Source organism: Python bivittatus, unplaced genomic scaffold (assembly GCF_059951505.1).
Source record: "Python bivittatus isolate LINGU-HERP-01145 unplaced genomic scaffold, Pbiv_v1 ctg000580_np1212, whole genome shotgun sequence".
Lineage (NCBI taxonomy): Eukaryota > Metazoa > Chordata > Lepidosauria > Squamata > Pythonidae > Python > Python bivittatus.
In genome coordinates, this window is record NW_028277087.1 from 9,965,687 (window position 1) to 9,983,802 (window position 18,116).

Here is an 18,116-nt window from a genome sequence, read left to right on the forward strand (position 1 = left end):
GGTCCCTGGAGCACATGACCTGGTTAATGTGTGGATAGAAGGCCATCAGGAACACCAGCGCTGCAGGCTAGTTTGGGAAATTGGGAAAAAAAAAAAAAAAGATAAATCAGAACAAAACAATGGCAAGCCATTCTGGGCTACTGCCAAGAAACCAGGTGAAGGTACAGACAAAGTTATTCAGATTTCAAACTCAATACAAAGGAGATTTTTAAGCCCCAACAGATCTTGAAGGCACAGGTTGAGAACGGCTGATCCAAGGGTGGCAAAGCTTTTGAATTAAACTAGCAAAAGGAGTGGGAGCAGAGGAACAATTTTAGCCTTGTTATGATGAATCGCCAGTCCGTACCACTGGCAGGGAGGCTGACAGAATATCTGTCCCCTCAGTACAAAATTGGGAGAGAGTAAAACGCACAGGCTGAGCGAGGATTTTATGTGGTAGTGTTCATTTTTTTAAAAAAAGTAATATTTTACCATTTACTAAATTATTCAGTCACTTCTACCCAAATCTAAAGAACAAGTGATGAGAAGTGCTTCTCTTTATCAGAGGTCCTAGGGAGCCTCATACTGTCAGAGAAGACCTGGAATAAGGTAACAGTAATTCCAAAATTTGTTTCAGAGTAACTGAACTGGGCTAAATAAGGCTATGCAAAAATACAAGAAGCATCTAATCACGCATCAACCTCAGCTATGATCTTCCTTCCTTCCTAACTTAATTTATTAGGTCTTATTTTTATTTATACAGTACCGTGTACATTAACAGCACAACAATAGCACATTGTAACTAGGATCAAAAAAGGTTCTTTCAGAGACATCAGAATTCGTGGGCCTTTCCTTCCACAATGGGATTTCTCACTTCTAATTTAGAACAGGAGGAGAAATATGAGACTAGTATTCCAGAACTGCTGAAGGATGCTTGGGAAAAAGGAACAAATCTGGATAAAAATTACAATGCACAGTATTTACTTCCCTATTGAAAACTAAGATTTAACAATATAAAATGCATTTCTTACAACTTACTAAGGATATACACTTGTGCTACTCGGCAACTTTATTAAATTCACAAAGTTTTAAATATTTTTCTGCCACCTTTTCAGATAAAAGGCAGCGTACACAAAAGAAACACTGGCATGTTTATTCAAAGGAAAGGCTTTTTGAGTGAAGCTTTCTTCCTGTTAAGTGCAGGTTGCATTGTCAAAAATACAAATGCCTTAGTTGTCTACATTGTGAATATAGCCAAAATGAGAGACAGATGCAAATTGCTGCCCAAGGATTTTCATTTTTGCCATCTGTGATGTAGGAAAAAAAAGTTGAAAATAGAAAATGTAAATGTTATAAGCAAAAACAAGTGAATTATTAAAGAGCTTTATTCTCATCAGTACACTATTAAGGACTAGCCGTGTACAGTATTTGCATATTAAGTTAATATTTAACACTGCAAACATTAAACTGCATTATTCTCAGATATGGCTGACTGTCTTTCATTTAAAATAGATTTACTACTTTTCAGTTTTCTTCCAACGTTTATCACTGGAAAAACCAAAGAAGTTGCCAGGAAGAAAAAAAAATGCTCTGACTTTTTGCATTTCAGCTCATCCTTTTCTAATGTGAGACTTCCTCCTCTGTTCTAAAGGGATTCCTCTGCTCAACCAGGGATTACATGCTTGGATGACAGTGGGTAAGGACAGCTGGGATCCATGCATGAAGCAAGTAAGTTAAGAAGGAACTTCAAAACAAAACAAAAACTGCCTTATTAAAAATCAGACAATTTGTGCATTTAGTCCAGTACTATTTAGTTCGTTTGTTCGTTCGTTCGTTCATTCATTCTCTATAGCCACCCATCTCAAACAAATGATTCTGGGTGGTGAACAATCATAAAATCAATTAAAACCAAATACAAACATAATACAAAAAATAAATATAAACTTTATCGCAGCCAAGAAAAACATAACTAGTAGATGTTAATATAACCAGGAAACGGGGCCCTTAACACACTTGGGGTCCCAGGCCCAGGCACACAGCCAGGTCTTCAAGGCCTTATGAAAGACCAACAGGGTCAGGCCCATCCTAAGTGGAAAGAATTCTTCCCCATCTGCTACCCAAATCTTCTCAACTGCAGGTCACTGGAACTAAAATCAGGATACACCAACTATTCTATTGTTAGGCTTCACAAGTCTTCATTGTGAGCTAACCCTTCCCTGAACCATCAAAGAATACTCAGACCCCATCTTCTGTGCAATTTTTCAGGGGCCCAAAGGCCGTGCTTGACCATCACGTGACAAGTTGGACGGTTGTCCTTCTAAAGTGAAGCAGGCCTACAACTGCATTTGATTTAATGTGGGTTTTAAATTAAATTAGATATATCTATACAAAACTTATTCCCCATATAATAAACAATGTTCCTTTTTTCTCAATTTAAATAGCAAATTTTGGATGCGGCCCAGGACCACATTTAAAACTCTACACAGTACTCCAGATCTGCAAATTCTGTACTCTATTCTAAACATTACACATAGAAAAGCAAACTGGATATGTGGAATACAAAGAACCTGAACATGAAACCCACAATGTGACAGTTTTGTGGCAGACAAGTTACGCTGTTCAAGCAAGAGAAGTGGAACATTTCTTGGCTTTGAAGGGAAGACAGAACACGAAGGCAACCTGGACAATTCCACTGAAAGCTATGAAATCTAATTATCAAACATTTTGAAAGAATGGACTTGCATGATGTGCCTGTCTGCTGCTTTACAACATTATATTAGTTGACTTTTTTTTTTCCTTACCGTGTGTCCCACTTTCTGGATCATGGATAAGAATGGTATTTGCCTCCCACGTTTGTGGTAGTCCTCGCATTTAAATGGGAGTAAGCAAATTTAGTCAGGGAGAATGGTTACATAAAATCTCCACTTTCAGAGGTAGCCTACCTCTGCACACTAGTTGCTGGAGAAGCAAACAACAAGGGCATCCATGAGTCCTGGTTGGAAGTTCCTCCTGGACATCAGAAGTAGACTAGATGACCCTCTTTTGTCTGACACAGCTGGGCTATTTTTAAGTTACCACTGTATTCATTTTTTGCTTCCTTTTCATTTTAGACCTTATAATTTCCACCCTTCCCTCTTTTCTTTTGACTGGAGAACACAAGATGTCTGGAGGGGAAGTTGGGATTGGCTCAAAAGGAGTTTCAAATTGCTTTACTTGAAGAACACATTCTTTAAAAAAAAAACTTGAAAAACTAAAGATTTTTATTCTTCTTTTTTAAATAGACACTCCTAGAAAAATAGGGTTACCAGCTATTGGAGAGAGGAGAGGCAGGAGTGTCTCAGGCGGGCAAGATCCAGAAGCAACAATAATAAATCACACGGCTGGGCCAATGCTCCAAAGGCAATTCTGGGTCTTAACAGTGCATCATTATTGATCCGCGTCTGAAATGCTTGGATTCATTAGCAAAGGCAGGGGCTGGAAGGCAGCGTTCAAACACACCATTGATACAAGCAGGAGAGATGAAGGAGGGAAATGGTGAAACACCAAGCTGTGTTTCAGACTGGTTCAGCCACTACAGCCACTGGTTCAGAAGCAGAATCCTTGGCATCTCTAATCAACAGAGCAGCTGCTCTCAGACCTGGGGCCTTCCAGATGTACGGGGACTACCAGCATTCTCAGCCAGTATTACTGGGAGTTGTAATCCTAGCACATCTCGAAAGCCCCAAGGTTGGGAGAAATTTCAAGAGAGAATCTCCAGTAGCACTTTCAACTTGAAGACAACTAGCCCTGGGATACATATTGAGAAGTGAGTTGCAGCTGCAAAGTGTATGTCTTTTAAGAAATGTTTAGTTGGAAAAGCTCTACCAGACTCCCTATGATTTTTGGCTACCACAGACTAACACTACTTTCCTCCTACAATATTGGGTTAGATCAGTGTTTCTCAAACTTGGCCACTTGAAGATGTGTGGACTTCAACTCCCAGAATTCCCCAGCCAGCCATGGCTGGCTGGGGAATTCTGGGAGTTCAAGTCCACACATCTTAAAGTTGCCGAGTTTGAGAAACACTGGGTTAGGTGGACCAAAGTCCTGACTTAGTGGAAGGCAACTTACGCCAGTGGATCTGAGGATCAGAGCAGGTCCTTATAAAGTAAATGTCCCAAGATTCAATTCTCAAATTGCAGGACACAGACATTTCATCTGAAAGTAGAAAGTACTAGACATAATACACTAGCAATCTGTATACCAAAAAAAAAAAAAAAAACTGCACGCAGTCCTCACTTCTGATTTCCTCTTGAAGCTCATATGGAGAGAGGAGAGAAACCAAACCTAAATGAACTGTTTCACCTACCTGCAAAATCTTTATGTGTGATTTACCTGCATTTCTTGCAGGCTGGAACTGGATGTACCATCCCAGTTACACTAACTGGGCATTCTGCGGCTTGGCTCACAGACTTCACCACACTGAACAGAAGGGTAGTGTTACCTTTCCAAGAGATGCACTGCCCTGGTAATCTCACCTACTCCAAGAGGCAGATGTCAAATGCACCCAAACAGGCCTATGGTTCCAAGATCAAATACCTGCACAGAGGATGTTGAATCGTAGCAAAGAAGCTTGGCATATAAACTAAGGCTAGGTGTATATTCCTGTGAGTTTCCTATTGTTGACTTCCAAACCATGCAAAGTCAGCTCACTGATTTATATAATTAATACACATTGGCTGCCCATGATGTAGCCAGTAATTCTGTTTTTGCTAATTACATACCATGTTGCCATAAAGCAAGTGGACATGTACAGGTTGTCTTTGACAGCTGGAAGTCAAGCTCTGCCACTTTTCTGGCTCCTGCAGTTCTACCAAGCTTCACTTACACATGTTCAAACTCATTTCTCAACCACGATCCTTCCCTTCCTTGTTAAAAGTGACAACCAAAGTCTAAAAAAACCCACTGAAAATCACTTGTTTGTTTTCTATGCCTCTGTGAAGCGATACTTACAACTCTTGTTAGAGAGCAAAGGGGTTTAAAAAATGCTATTGATGCAGAAGGGCAAAAAAAAAAAAAAAATCAGAACAGTCTTTCAGAAACATCAACAGCTAAAGTTCTAGACACTGTTTAGCCTATGTCAAGATTCAATTTCCAGAGGGGACAAATACAAGCTTATTGCAAAAATACATTCTTGAGGTACTTATAAGTTAACAAGGTCATGATGCTTTGGAGACAAATAGTTCACACAGGTAATCGACCACAGAACAAGTGAGTGGCAGAGAGGGATATTTCTGGTAGAAAGAGATTTTTTTCTGATTCTACCTACCTGCCTCCAAAAGGTCTGCCCAGTTCAGGGGGGAAAAAAAATCTAAGAAGCCTGAAAGTATTTTTTTTTTTAGCTAATAAATTCCTTTGAAGTAGCTATACTTCTATCATCAAAGCTCCAAGAAGTTTTTTTTTTTAACCTTCTGATTTGAAAGCAGCTATACATTAAATACTAGTACACAAAAAAGTCTGAAGGCATTTTAAAAAGGAAAGTACACTTTACTCCCTGCCTGAAAAAAAATTGCAATAGATGTGCAACTATATATATACTGTATTTTACATTCTCTCTCTCTCTCTCTCTCGCATCAAGTACAGGAATTATATTCAGTTATAAAGGAGGGGGATCAATTCCCCCTCCCCAGTCAGACAAACTTATTATCTGCTGCCTTGTGTACCTGACAAACAGTAAAACTGAACGTGTGTGACCGATTCCCTGACCCCTCCACAATGGGCTGCTTTGAGAGTTTCTAATATCCTTATCTGCCCTGTCTAGACGCCCTGACAGCAATTGTCCATGCGGATGTCGGGACGCGCTCTGACCTCACTCCTCGCTGGCCTCTGGAGGGGGGGCCGCGAATAAAAGGCGACAGGAGCCAATTAACTTCACAGTCTAGAGGGCACACCTGGGCCTCTAAGCAACCTGCTGGAGGCAGGCAGGAAATCAAAGTCACCCCTTTTTTAAAAGCAACTTTGAAAGCAAGTTCTCTAAAACAGCAAATAGCACATTTTAACTTCAGAGCCCCAGAGAAGTGGGAATACAAACATTTGAACTTCGGAAAAATTGTCCCTTTTGGATGTCAGTGTTTCTACTAAGCATCTGTGTATATGTGCAGATAGGCACACAATGAGTGTTTGTTTTGAGCAGGAGAGACCACGTTCGACTCAAACCTCTGTATTTAAGCCAAATCAAAATAACTTTGCTTAACCATTTGTAGAGAACCCGATGGCAGATTCAGAAGACTTTTTGAACCATTCCTCTTTGGCTTTGTTGAAAATTAAGCCATGGTTTTCCACCCCCACCCTCCATGTCCCCTTGAGCATTTCCAAGTTGGACAGTCCAAGGCTGGGACATGTATTCAACTGCAAAGAAATCCTTCAACAAGAGAAAGGAATTGGGGATAGGGGTTTCTTTCTTTCTTTTCCCCTCCTTCTTCCTTTAAAGCTTTAGGATGCAGGATAATGCCCAAGATGTAATAAACCAAGAGTCCGCTTAGCCTCCCTCAAACCAGGGAGGATTTACAAAGATTGTTTAATTGATTTTTTTGTCTATTAAAATGCAGATCACACCGTCTGGAACTCAGAAACTCAGACACAGGTCTTTGTGTCCACTCAGCTCCATGAAGTCTTGTCTGCCACAGGCACAATGCTCCAGTTGCATGCGTTCAAAGGCAGGCTGTTCCCTTTCTTTTGTCTGGGCCTCTTCAGGCTGGGGACAGAATGGAGGCAAAAAAGCAAATCCTTGTTGCACACAAACATGCTCCCCTACTCAGGGGAAGCTGCAGGCTGGGAGGGGAGAATGAGGTTTTTTTTTAAGAAAGAAAGAAAGAAAGAAAGAAAGAAAGAAAGAAAGAAAGAAAGAAAGAAAGAAAGAAAGAAAGAAAGAAAGAAAGAAAGAAAGAAAGAAAGAAAGAAAGGGCGAGCCAACGTTTCTCTTTAATTTGAGCAGAAACGCAAGGCAGCCCAACAACCCTTCACAAGTTTACTCAGAAGTAGATTCAGCTTAGTGCTATAGCCTTGACTTCCAGGAAAACATCCACTGAACTGCAGCCAGAAATCAGCAAATGAGATGGGGAGAAAAATGGAAGGATTGAGAAAATGCTCTCAATTAGCAATTTTATAATATAAAGGTTTCCAAAATCATTGAAGAAATACAAATATGAAGAAGCACTCAGCTTTCCCCCTGCTGTCACACAGGCAGGAATGATAAAGACAGCGTGGAGGCCTGGGCCCAGCCAGCAATAGCAGCCACAAGATGCACACACTGTATTCTCCAGTTCTGGACTGAAACACAGGAAGTTCTCAGACAGAAGAAATGAGGTGCCTAATCCAGCAAAGTATTTCTCACAGGGGTCAGCAAAATGCCTCTGGGAGGACCATGATTAATTACTCAATCAACTTACTTGCCCATGTTTGTAAGCCACCTACTTCTTGTGCAACACTTATCCACATCAAAATCTCACCTGTCACTTTAAAAAGGAAGCTAAAAGGTCCTAACACCCAAGTTCCTAGCTTTTATGGATGGTCTGAAAGGAGGAAGAACGTGGCCCTGCGCACAGAATTTAGCCCATGCCTGAACACATGAAACCTGCACCTGAGGTACACTTCTCCGAACATGGAGGTTCTGTGTATTCTTCATGACCAACAGTCTTTAATAGTCAAGAATTACTCTAAATCTGAGCATCAGAAGAGCTCCCACCAATCTTCTTATTCCAATCATGGTTTTATAAACATTTATCACACCTATTCTCATTTAACTGAAAACCTTCACACACACTAGCCTCTTCTTCCACACATCAACTGCCTGATTTGACTGTTCATTTTCTGTGCCTTCCCTAACTCTACAATGTCCTTCAAGATGCAGCAACCAGAACTGTGTGACCCCTACCTTCAGTTCAGACAAAGGCGTAAAAGACAGATCTGGGACTCCTTTGGATTCCCTTGAAGCCAGGAAGAATCCTCCAAAGTCCAAGACTTATTTTAGTCAGCTCCTATGCTGTACTTTATTAGCAAGACTTTCAGAGCGATACACAGTTATAAATGCACGTGCAATAAAATCATTTTAAAAGGAAATTATTTGATCATGCATCCCAGATTAGTCAACAGGAAAAAAACAAAATTGACTGCTGGGAAAAATCTGTCATCTTAAATAATTAAGTAATAGTTCCAAAGAACAACAACTATATTACCAGCACACTTATGCAAGTTTGGGCAAATTTTAAATCTACTCAAATCACTTTAAAAATCCCCTATAATTAACTAAGGCAACAATCTTACATACACTTCACTAGACAGCAAGCCCCACTGAACTCTGAGAAATTACTTTCTAAGGAAATACATGTAGATGTATTTCCTTAGAAATCATAATCATCCCTGTTAGCTCCCTTGGTCACTGCAAAAGGAGTACGGCTGAGAGTGCAGGGTTTAAAACTGCCAGTCAAACAGGGGGAAAACACACACATGGATATGAAAAATAAAGACGTATTTACTTAATTTACACAATTAAAATCAACTTAGCGCACATTTGTGCTGTACAGTAATAGAAAAGGCATCTGATTTGGTGCCAAAAGCTCTGGGTCCGGCAACAGTTCATCAAGTGTGATATTAAATGGACACCCTTCTCTTCCACAGTGCATGCTGGGAGCCAGGATTATCCCAAATGAGGCTCACCTCCACCCTGGAGTCAGTGGGTTCATATCAAACGCAACTAGCTGCTTTTTAAAAAAACAAGGAGACACAAACATAGACAGCTGCAAGCCAGACATCTGGCTGGCCATTAGTTGGCAGCAATTGATTAGAGTTGGGGGTTAATTTAAAAGCATTTGAGGAGAGTATTCCCAGAGCGCCAAACTCAGAAGGGGAGGGGGCTTGCAACCAGACAGGGGTAAGCAGGAGAAGAGATACTTCTTAGGTCACCCAATGAACTGTGCTGAAATACTCTTTACAGTGTGGACCACATTTAGCTCCACAATTGCACAATAGCTGTATCAACCTCAGCTGTCACTCTAAAAAGGAAGGAAGAAGCTCATCGCATACACGTTCCTAACTGTTATGGAGAGCATTGCTTGCAGAAGGCTAACCCTGGAAGATCTCCGCTCTGACTATAGAACAGACTCCTGCTCCTACTGCTATATTTGCAAAAACTGGATTGAGTGATAAATGCCTCCTCAGAATCTAGGACGCTAGAAAGATAGGAAATGAAAACTGGCTCCACTGGGACAATTGGTGCCCATCTTTTGGCTGATGGATACACACACGTCTATACACATACATACTTTTCATGGCAGGGTCACGCACATTTGGGGGATTGCAATTATAATCATGCATGCTGGCAGAGAATTTCAGGAGGAAATGCACAGCACAAATGCCCACCATGTCCCTTTTGAACACTGAGCCTGGGAAAGAAAAGGACATGTTTACAATTTACATCCAGGAAAGAAAAGAAAAAGAAAAACAAGATGTCAATTTTTTTGGCTCAGGAAAAATATCTTAAACTTTAAAATGGAGAAGGGAGAAGGTTGGAATACAGGCAACTTGATGTAGTCACAAATTTGAAAAACATTCAGAATTCACCAAGAAAGAAATATGTGTTGGGAAGGAGGGAGAACTGACATTTCCATGTGCACGTGAAATCTAGAAATGGAATCCTAACTAGAGAAAACTTGAGTTGGTTAACTTCAAGGTAAAGCAGCAACAGGCTACAGTAACAATTCATGCAAGGCTTAGATTGGCGGCATTGACTGATACCTTCTAGATTATATATGAATTTCCAAGAGGCTAGATGCCAAGATTGAGACAATCAAGAGAGCACATAACTATGGTACCTTCAAGGTAGATCCCTCATGATTCCGAGAATTAAGATATATTACAAAATATTAGCATTCTAAAGATGTCACCGGACTGTTCTTTAAAAGAAGGGCAAGGATGAGGTCACTCGGCTCAAGCAGAATTTTCTATGACATATCATGGCAAAACTGTGTTCTTCCTCCCCCCAACTGTTAAGTTGCTGTTTGATCAAAGTCACGCTCATGCACCCAGCCTTCCCACAGAGCAACCCCTGGGGAAGCTGCTTTCTCAGCAGATCCTTGTAACCCCGATAAAACAACATAATTTGGTTTCGCATCAATGGCACTTTCAACCCTCCAGAAAAGTTCTTAGCTGACTGTTAACAGCTGGCTGTGCCAGATGAGTAAAGGTAGCCAAGTCCCAAAACAGAACTTTGAACCTCACCCTCTCCACTTCCCCACAACACGCCCATACAATTAAGAGCACAAATCAACTTCACTGCAACCAACAGATGCTTTTTCTGGCAAAGGTGGCTGCACACCTGCTTAGAGCCCTCAGCATCAACACAGGTGAGTAACAGAGGCAAAGAAAACCACATATTCACCCATGGAGTTGATCAGTTTCATCTAAACTGATCTGCAGGAAGAACATTAATTCATCTTGTCTGCTCCTTAGCCTCTGCAAACATTCCGCCATCGTTTCTTCCAAGCACAAGCTAAGGGGGATAACCATACATAAAACTGCTTTGATGATGACGACATAGGTTTAGGAGAGATGGAAGGTGGTGGAAGGCTAATCAACAGTTTTTTTTTTTTTTAAAAGGCAGATGCTTCTTGGAAGCCCAAAAGCAGGGAATGAAGACCATACTTCTGCCTTGCTATGGCCCCCAAAGCAAGCAAACTGCCCCTGAACAGGATTCTTCAGGTACCTGAAAGGAGATCATACAGAAGGCCAATACATTTGCTATCACTCCAGAGTGCACGACCCAGAATAATGAATTTAAGATACAGGGAGGCAGATTCTGTTTGAATGTTAGTAAAAAAAAATCCTTACAAGAAAGTCAATCTGACAATGAAATCAATTACCCAGGGACTTGGTGGACATATTCTTCACTGGATATATTCAAGCAGAAGCTGAACAGCCATTTATTCAGAATGCTTTAATGTGAATTTCTACATTAAGGAAGAGATTGGGCTTGATGGCCTATATGGCTCGTCCCAATCCAATGCTTCTATGGAAATTCCATTAAGCCTAGACTAAGCTAAGCTTAATTTCCAGAGACTTACTTAATGGCTGAGTTTAATTTCCATAAACTTAGTTTATGGACCAGTTTCCACACTGTTCCATCTTGACTAATCCATCTGCTGCCAAAAATAAGGTAGTCATTGTTTTTTGCCTCTTACCATTTAGTAATAAAAGGCAAGGCAGCGGCCACAATAGTGTGATTGAAGCTCTGCCTGTTTTTTATACATTGCACATAAAAAGTGGGTGGAGCTTCAATCACACCACTGTAGCTGCTGTCTTGATTTTTAACATACCATACGGACACCCCTGGATCAAGGACAGGCATTCCTGTAGCGGACAGCCACTCACAGATGAAAGTGTTAAGGCTCCCCACATTGATGAGTTGTTAAGTCAGCGGCCTCATCCTGCAGCAGTGAGTTCCACAACCTTGTTCACTCTGTGAAAAGCAGTCCCAATCTTATACCACAGTTCATGGGAAGACAAGAGCTGAAGACACTCTTGATTGTTCACCTTATTGTTCTGCCTTACAAATCTAACTGTTGACAGCAGCTGTCTGCTAGGAATTTTTGTGCTTTGCATTCTTTGAAAATGATTTGGAAGAAGCATTTTGGAACTTACTGAATAGGGTGCTTCTCTTGCTGTTCATTAATGGAGCCTGGCTTTAACGCAGCAACACTTTTTTCATGCTCGCATGGAAACCTGAAAAAAGTTGGGCTGCTTTAACAAACAGCAGAAAAATGATGCACTCTTGCAAGGGCCAGAGTACTTCCAAATTATTTTGCAAAATGTGCACAATCCTAGTAATTTTCTTCATCCTGGACTTCATTCAGTCTCATCTCACAAAGCAAGCCATTCCCAATTTCCTAGCCTCTCTGAGATAGGAACTGTAAACACTTACAAGGAAAGTGTACAAAAATTGGATTTAAAACATTTTTTTCAATTGAACCGATGACAGTGATTATTTCTTTGCCATTTGTAATGATTTCAAGGGTTTTAAATGACATAGAACACCAACTAAGCAGAGACACTCCCCTATACTCACTCACACATGATATCTAGATAGCATTTTGAAAAGGTATGCTAACAAATATGACCTAAACAGAGAATGCTGATTTATCTCTTTGGAATCACTGGTTTATTATAAAGTGTTTTAGCTGATGAATTTTAGTTAATAATTTTGTTAGGATTATTTTAAGCAACTGAAAGAATCTTAACTCCTGATAAGAATCTTCATATACACAGATAATCATTACTCAGAACAGAACAGAAAACATCCTCTTTTGCCTAGAAATAGTTATTACTCTCCAGAGGAGACCATACTAAGAAGTTCCTGAAAAACCCTAAACCATGAAGTCCAGAAGACAGGCCAGGAAGAGGCAAGGACAGGCCACTACCATAACTCTGCCATTAAAACTGCATGGATGCAGTCACCAATCATCAAATTCAACTGAAGAGGGGCTTTACATTTAAAAAAAAAACCCAACAACTTCCAGAAGGATCACTGCCTTGGAATCAGGCTTAAATGGCTTTTGGACTTTTTTGAGAAATTGTTAGTTATTATAAAGTAATGCTATTTATGACTGAAGCATTTGAACATTTATGTTTTTTACCTGAACTGCGATCCAACTGGCGTTGACAGAATATTCCCCAAATGGACCGAACCCTGAAATCATAGAAAAAGATCTCTTTTTACCACGATGGCACTTTGCTTTTATGCATTGATAAGCAGTCTAAATTGACCTTTTTATAGGTCGCTAACATCAAAATACAGCAAGTAATTATCATGGGTCATGTACATTCTTTCTCTCATCAGGGTGGGTTCTCCCTTCCAACTTCCAAATCACACTTTAAAGGAGGTTAAAAAAGAAAAGGCACCTAATGAACTTCAAGGCTGTGAGGATTTGAACATAAGTCTCCCCCATCTTTGTCACCACCATGAAATTCTCACTCTTTGAGTTGACATACTATACTAACGTATGGGGTTGTTAATTTGCTTTTGGATTGTGTTGTATGAACTTGGTCGCTAATTTCATACACACAATTGAATTTTATTATAATTAAGCAAATCACAGCTTAATATAATAGACAAACCACATGTTTTTCTCCCTCATGCAAATCCTGTATGGGACATGCATAGGGTTCCTTGACCCATGACTTTGTCTAAAAATACCCCTTTTAAAAATTTGAAAAAAAAGTAGATCTCTTCTCCCTTGCTCTCTTAGACTGTTCAAAATGTGGTTAATAGCAAGTTAGTTAGAACCAGCTACAGGGATTTTCCAAGAATATGATGGAATTCAGATTATACGCATTCACATACACACACAGAAGCTTATTTATTAGCCCAATTAATTTCATAGGCAGATGTCTTTTCCTGATTAATCAGTTTACTTAAAAAAAACAGAGTTACATGATCTGTGCCATCCTAAAGTTACTTACACAATAGTTAAATACAAGCCTGATCCTGGGCATGCTTACTTAGAAAATAATGGATACTTTGTTCAGTGGGACTTAAGAAAAGAGGTATAGTTCTAACTATCTTGAGAATTTCTACAAACAAGAAAGTGTCAATGCCTGACTTTACACAGCAAGGAGAACAAAGTGAACAGCTACCTAGACAGCACATACAGATTTGGTCCAAATAAATCAATAGCTTGATGTGATCTCACACAGCTCCTTATACATCTTGGTTCAGAGTTATCTGACATGGAAAGAAATATATTTTTGCATATTTATTACTTTTTCCCCCAAAGATCCAAATTAGTTTTTTCTTCTAACCTGAACAGTCCATCACCTTGGAAAAAAAACACCTTGTGGCTCTTTAAAGTCAAATATACAGTATTGCTTGTTTTTACTGTTGCTTTTGTAGACTTCCAGGCTTCTTCAGGAGGAAGAGCAATATAAAATTGAAATGAATTATGATTTGCATTGTCCTTAGCATAACTTTTCATATAAGCACATATATGCCTTAAAACCTTGTGCTAGATCATTTACCCATTCTGCATGCTCCTATGCATGTTTACTCAGAAGTAAATACACCAAACTCCATGGGATTTTATTCCAAAATATTACACATTGTATCATGGGTGAATTCTCCCACTCACATTTGTTGCCTTCCCATCTTTCTTGCTTTGGACTCCCCATAAAATCAAACACCTCCACTCTCAACCAGTGGAACATCTAGCCCAAGACAGTGACAGCATTTATGCGAGGTCAGCCTATTTCAGCTTCAAAGCTTTTCAAACTGAGGAACAGAGTGACAAGGTTAAACGTTGCACTAAGTCATAACTTGGTTTGTCATAATTTATCAAACATGGCTTATGTCTCAGCTAATTACAGCTTATTCAGTAAACAACGGTTAATAAACATTGCATATAAACCCAGTTTATATCTAGGTTGCACTTTTGTATTAACTATTTCTAGCTTCCCAGAGAAATTGCTATTTAGCAGCCTGTCAAAGAAAACAGAATCCTTCCCCAAATTTATGTGGTATGAAGTCTAATGCTTTCTTCCATATCAGGTTTTACAAGCTAAGCACCTTCTTGGGAAAAGTAGACTTCCAAAATAATATATCTGAAATACAAAGGTTAGAAGAATGGCCTGCTTTGGCTTTTTAATAAGTAACTCTGTTAACTAGCAAGCCATAACCAGTATTTGTAGATGTTCTACCCTGAGTAAAGGTAAAGAAGTTCAAGACATGTGAGATGTCACATTTTTTTCAATGATATGCTTGAACTGTTGCCCCATTGCTCTTAGAGAAGCAGGTGGAAGAATCAAGAAAAAAATAGCTTACAAGGAAATAATGCACAGACCCTCATAAATGCCTTCATTATGCCTGAATATTAAAAAAGTTTTTCCTAACTTTACCACAAAAGGCTCTTGGTTGCCTACGGCAGCATTTTATCCATCATAGCTGAACAGGGGTTTCCAAGTCTAATATAAGTGTTAAAGTAAGGCAGCAAAGCCTTATTTCTAAATACTTATTTATATTCCAAATAAATGCAAAAAACCTAGTAAATCCTCCATGTTTAAGGGTTAAGCCTCACCGCACATCCCAATGATACTAGCATGCATAATTCCAGAAGTGATTTATCTGGAGTGTGTCAATTTTAAAGCAAAGAGATGCCAAATTGTAAAAAAGAGAGATTTCTAGGATAAGATCGCAAAACAAAAGCAAGACATATTTAGAGTAAAGGGGAATGTGGCTGCACACACTATACTGCAACGTGGTTTGTATCATTTTGGCTGAGTGTGTTGTATGAACTCAGCCACTGTGTTTTGTAAAGCACTGTTTATGGCTCAACATATGGTATGAATTAAACCTACTGTGGTTCATTCATTAAATCATGGTTAAACTAACTCCATTTAGTGCAACATGTGAACCCAGTCAAACTTATCATTGTTCTAGTCACATCCATCAACATATCTCAATCCCACAAAAACATTCTCCAAAGTGCAATGATTTTGCCAGAATGCCCACTATGCATACTTCTCCATATTTTTTGTTGTCAGGAAGGAAAAGATAAACACCTTTCACCAAAGTTCCTGGGCCTGATTGTACTCACCAGAGATAACCCATTATGGGCAAACCAGGTAGATCTGTTCTGATACTTGAAAGATTTTAATTCTCTAAAAAGGTACATTCCAAGAATATTTCCTCTTCTTAAAAATAGAATTGTAAAAGGTGTCTGTAATTCCAGAGAACTGGACATGCTACAGGTGCCAGCTACATAGCTAAGGCACCAAGAAATGAAGAGAAGCCTCCTCCTCCTCCTCCCTGCTTGCCCTCCCCCAGGCAGAAGGCTCCTTTGTGCTCCCTTCTTTCTTGCTTAACCAAGGCTGTTGCTATCAGATAAGAACTCAATAGAGTATTTTGGAATCCCTCTGGGCACCCTCTCACTAGAAGCCGCCAAGGCTAATTAGCAGGAAAGCAGCTGCTCCCAGCCGCCAGATTTTTATGGGATTATCTTGATCCTGAGAGGAGCTACATGTACAAGCACATGTTATTCAGGGCACTTGGCATGCTTCTGTGTACCAGCTCATGCCAATGACATAGGCACCAACAGGACAGTCAGACCATTTGAAGATTTTATCTTGATAAGGACGCAATGGGTCTAAAAAGCCTGTTTTGTACCCTATAGCCCACAGGTGTGTGAGCACTTCACGCCACAGAACATGAACTGCGGCTTGCCAGAAAGCTCCCATTTCAGCCTCTGCAGGGGGGCATCATTGGCTGGCACCTCTGCCAAGAGTTCACCGGACTCCTTTAGCTCCAATTAAGGGCGTATCAGTAAATCCCAAAGGCGCCTCCCTACTGCCACAACTCCAGCCACTGATGGGGCAGGGCAGGTGGAACCGCGTCCGTCCCCCAGTCAAAAGACTGTACCGCCTCACCACTAACAGCAACCCCCTTTTGTGCCCCGCAAGCCTTTCAGAGATGGGCCTCTCCTTCCCGCAACTTCATTTTGCCCCTCCTCTCCAACCCAACTTGCTGTTTCAAATAACCACTGCAGGGCTGAGGGAGCTTCAAGCAGTTGCTGTTCCTTTCAAAACAATTCTACTGTTACCAGGGTGTGGTTTTGGGGCTACCCTACTTTAGGACCTCAGGACCTGGAGGGAGAGAGGGAATCACACAGGCAGGGTAGGGAAATGTGACTTCAGGACCTCTTGCATGACTTCAGATTTCCCAGCTGCCATCAGACTTTTTTGGGGGAACAGAACAGCAGGGAGGCGTAGAAGGGGAGAAACAAGCTCTCACACAAACCTCTATGCAGATCCCACAGACAAATGTCCACACACACAGCTATGCTCCACATTTAATGGGATTTTCCCAGGAGGACAAATGGATTTCCCCCCATTAAAACAGGAAAAATGAAAAATCAGTATTTACCATATCACTAACAAGTAGCACCACCTTGAAATGGTGGCTACAACACACTTTCTGTGTCAGCAGAACAATCTCTAACCTTCTGCCAAACAACTCACACCAGAGGTTGTGCAATAAGAACTCACCAAAAGATTCTCACATATCTATGTGTATCTTACAGAGAGGGTTCCTTCTACCTCCTCCTTCCCTCTCTTCACCAAGCACTACTAAGAAGCCTCCCTGCTCATCCACCCCAAAACACTCATTTCCTATAAACTCTTAAGTTTTTGTAGAAAACAGATAAAGAATTATGAATAACCAAAGTAAAAAGAAAGATGACAAAAAGCTTCCCACTAGTTGGCAACAGCTTATGGGGGCATTATTACAAGAGGCGAGTTAGTAATTAAAAGAGAATAAAAGATTTACGGGAGAGATAGACACTAAGAGAAACACGAGAAGCAAGTCATGGGTTGGGTACATTAGGAGATATATCAAACAGGACCGTTTTGAAGAAGATTGTATTACTCGATCTAGTTAATCCGGAATATCAATACCCCGGAGAACGCAACATTCAGGAGAGAAGGGGAGAAGACATACTTCAAGTGGAAAACACCAGATTGAGAGTTTAAAATAAATAAATAAATAAAACGACCCACTCTATTATATGCATAAAACAGAAAGTTTACTGAGAGAAGAGGAGCAAATTATTCGATGGGGCGTATTTTAAATTATACATCTCCCCTAACTAGCAAAAGGAATGTCAGGTCTTAATGTTCACGCTGGGACCAAAAGAAAGGGGGAACTATTCTGGGGGGTTACTTAACGCGGGGGGAAGACGAAGCTCAACACTCAAACCTTCCTCTTCCCTCTCCCTTTGGAATGCTCCCACTCCTCACGGCCCCCCTTCCTCTTGTCCTCCCCCTCCGCCCTTACCAGTCACCACTACGGGCCGCCGGGTCTTCTCCATGGCTTTCCTTCCTTCACTCTCTCCTGCCCGACCAACTTGAGACGACTGACTGAAGGAGTGACCGGCAATCCCGCCCCACTCAGGGCCTAGACCCCGCCCATTGGGGGAGATCGCGTGACCACACCCAAGCCCCACCCACTCGCAGCAGAAAGAGGCGGAGGTACAGCGCAGGGTAGAGAAACCATAGAGGAGGAAGGTTTGCGGGCCTAGAGCGGTACAGCAGGCTTACCCTTGCTTTTTAATACTGTAGTC

The 18,116-nt window shown here is 40.7% G+C and overlaps 1 protein-coding gene across 2 annotated transcripts in view; it reads right to left on the reverse strand.

Moving 5' to 3' along the window:
* The window catches only part of PGPEP1 (pyroglutamyl-peptidase I), a 30,051-nt gene extending 12,116 nt beyond the window's left edge, over positions 1 to 17,935 (reverse strand). Inside the window, exons 1-2 of one of the 2 annotated variants that reach the window (XM_007443064.4) lie at positions 17,831 to 17,935; positions 12,645 to 12,697 (exon numbers count right to left, since the gene is read on the reverse strand). In XM_007443064.4, coding sequence (XP_007443126.1) covers positions 12,645 to 12,697; positions 17,831 to 17,864 — 87 coding nt within the window. In that variant the 5' untranslated portion in view covers positions 17,865 to 17,935. Of the gene's footprint in view, positions 1 to 12,644; positions 12,698 to 14,135; positions 14,198 to 17,830 lie in introns of those variants that run through there. The other variant, XM_088149555.1, reaches the window with a different exon arrangement.
* Between the last annotated feature and the right edge of the window lie 181 nt (positions 17,936 to 18,116).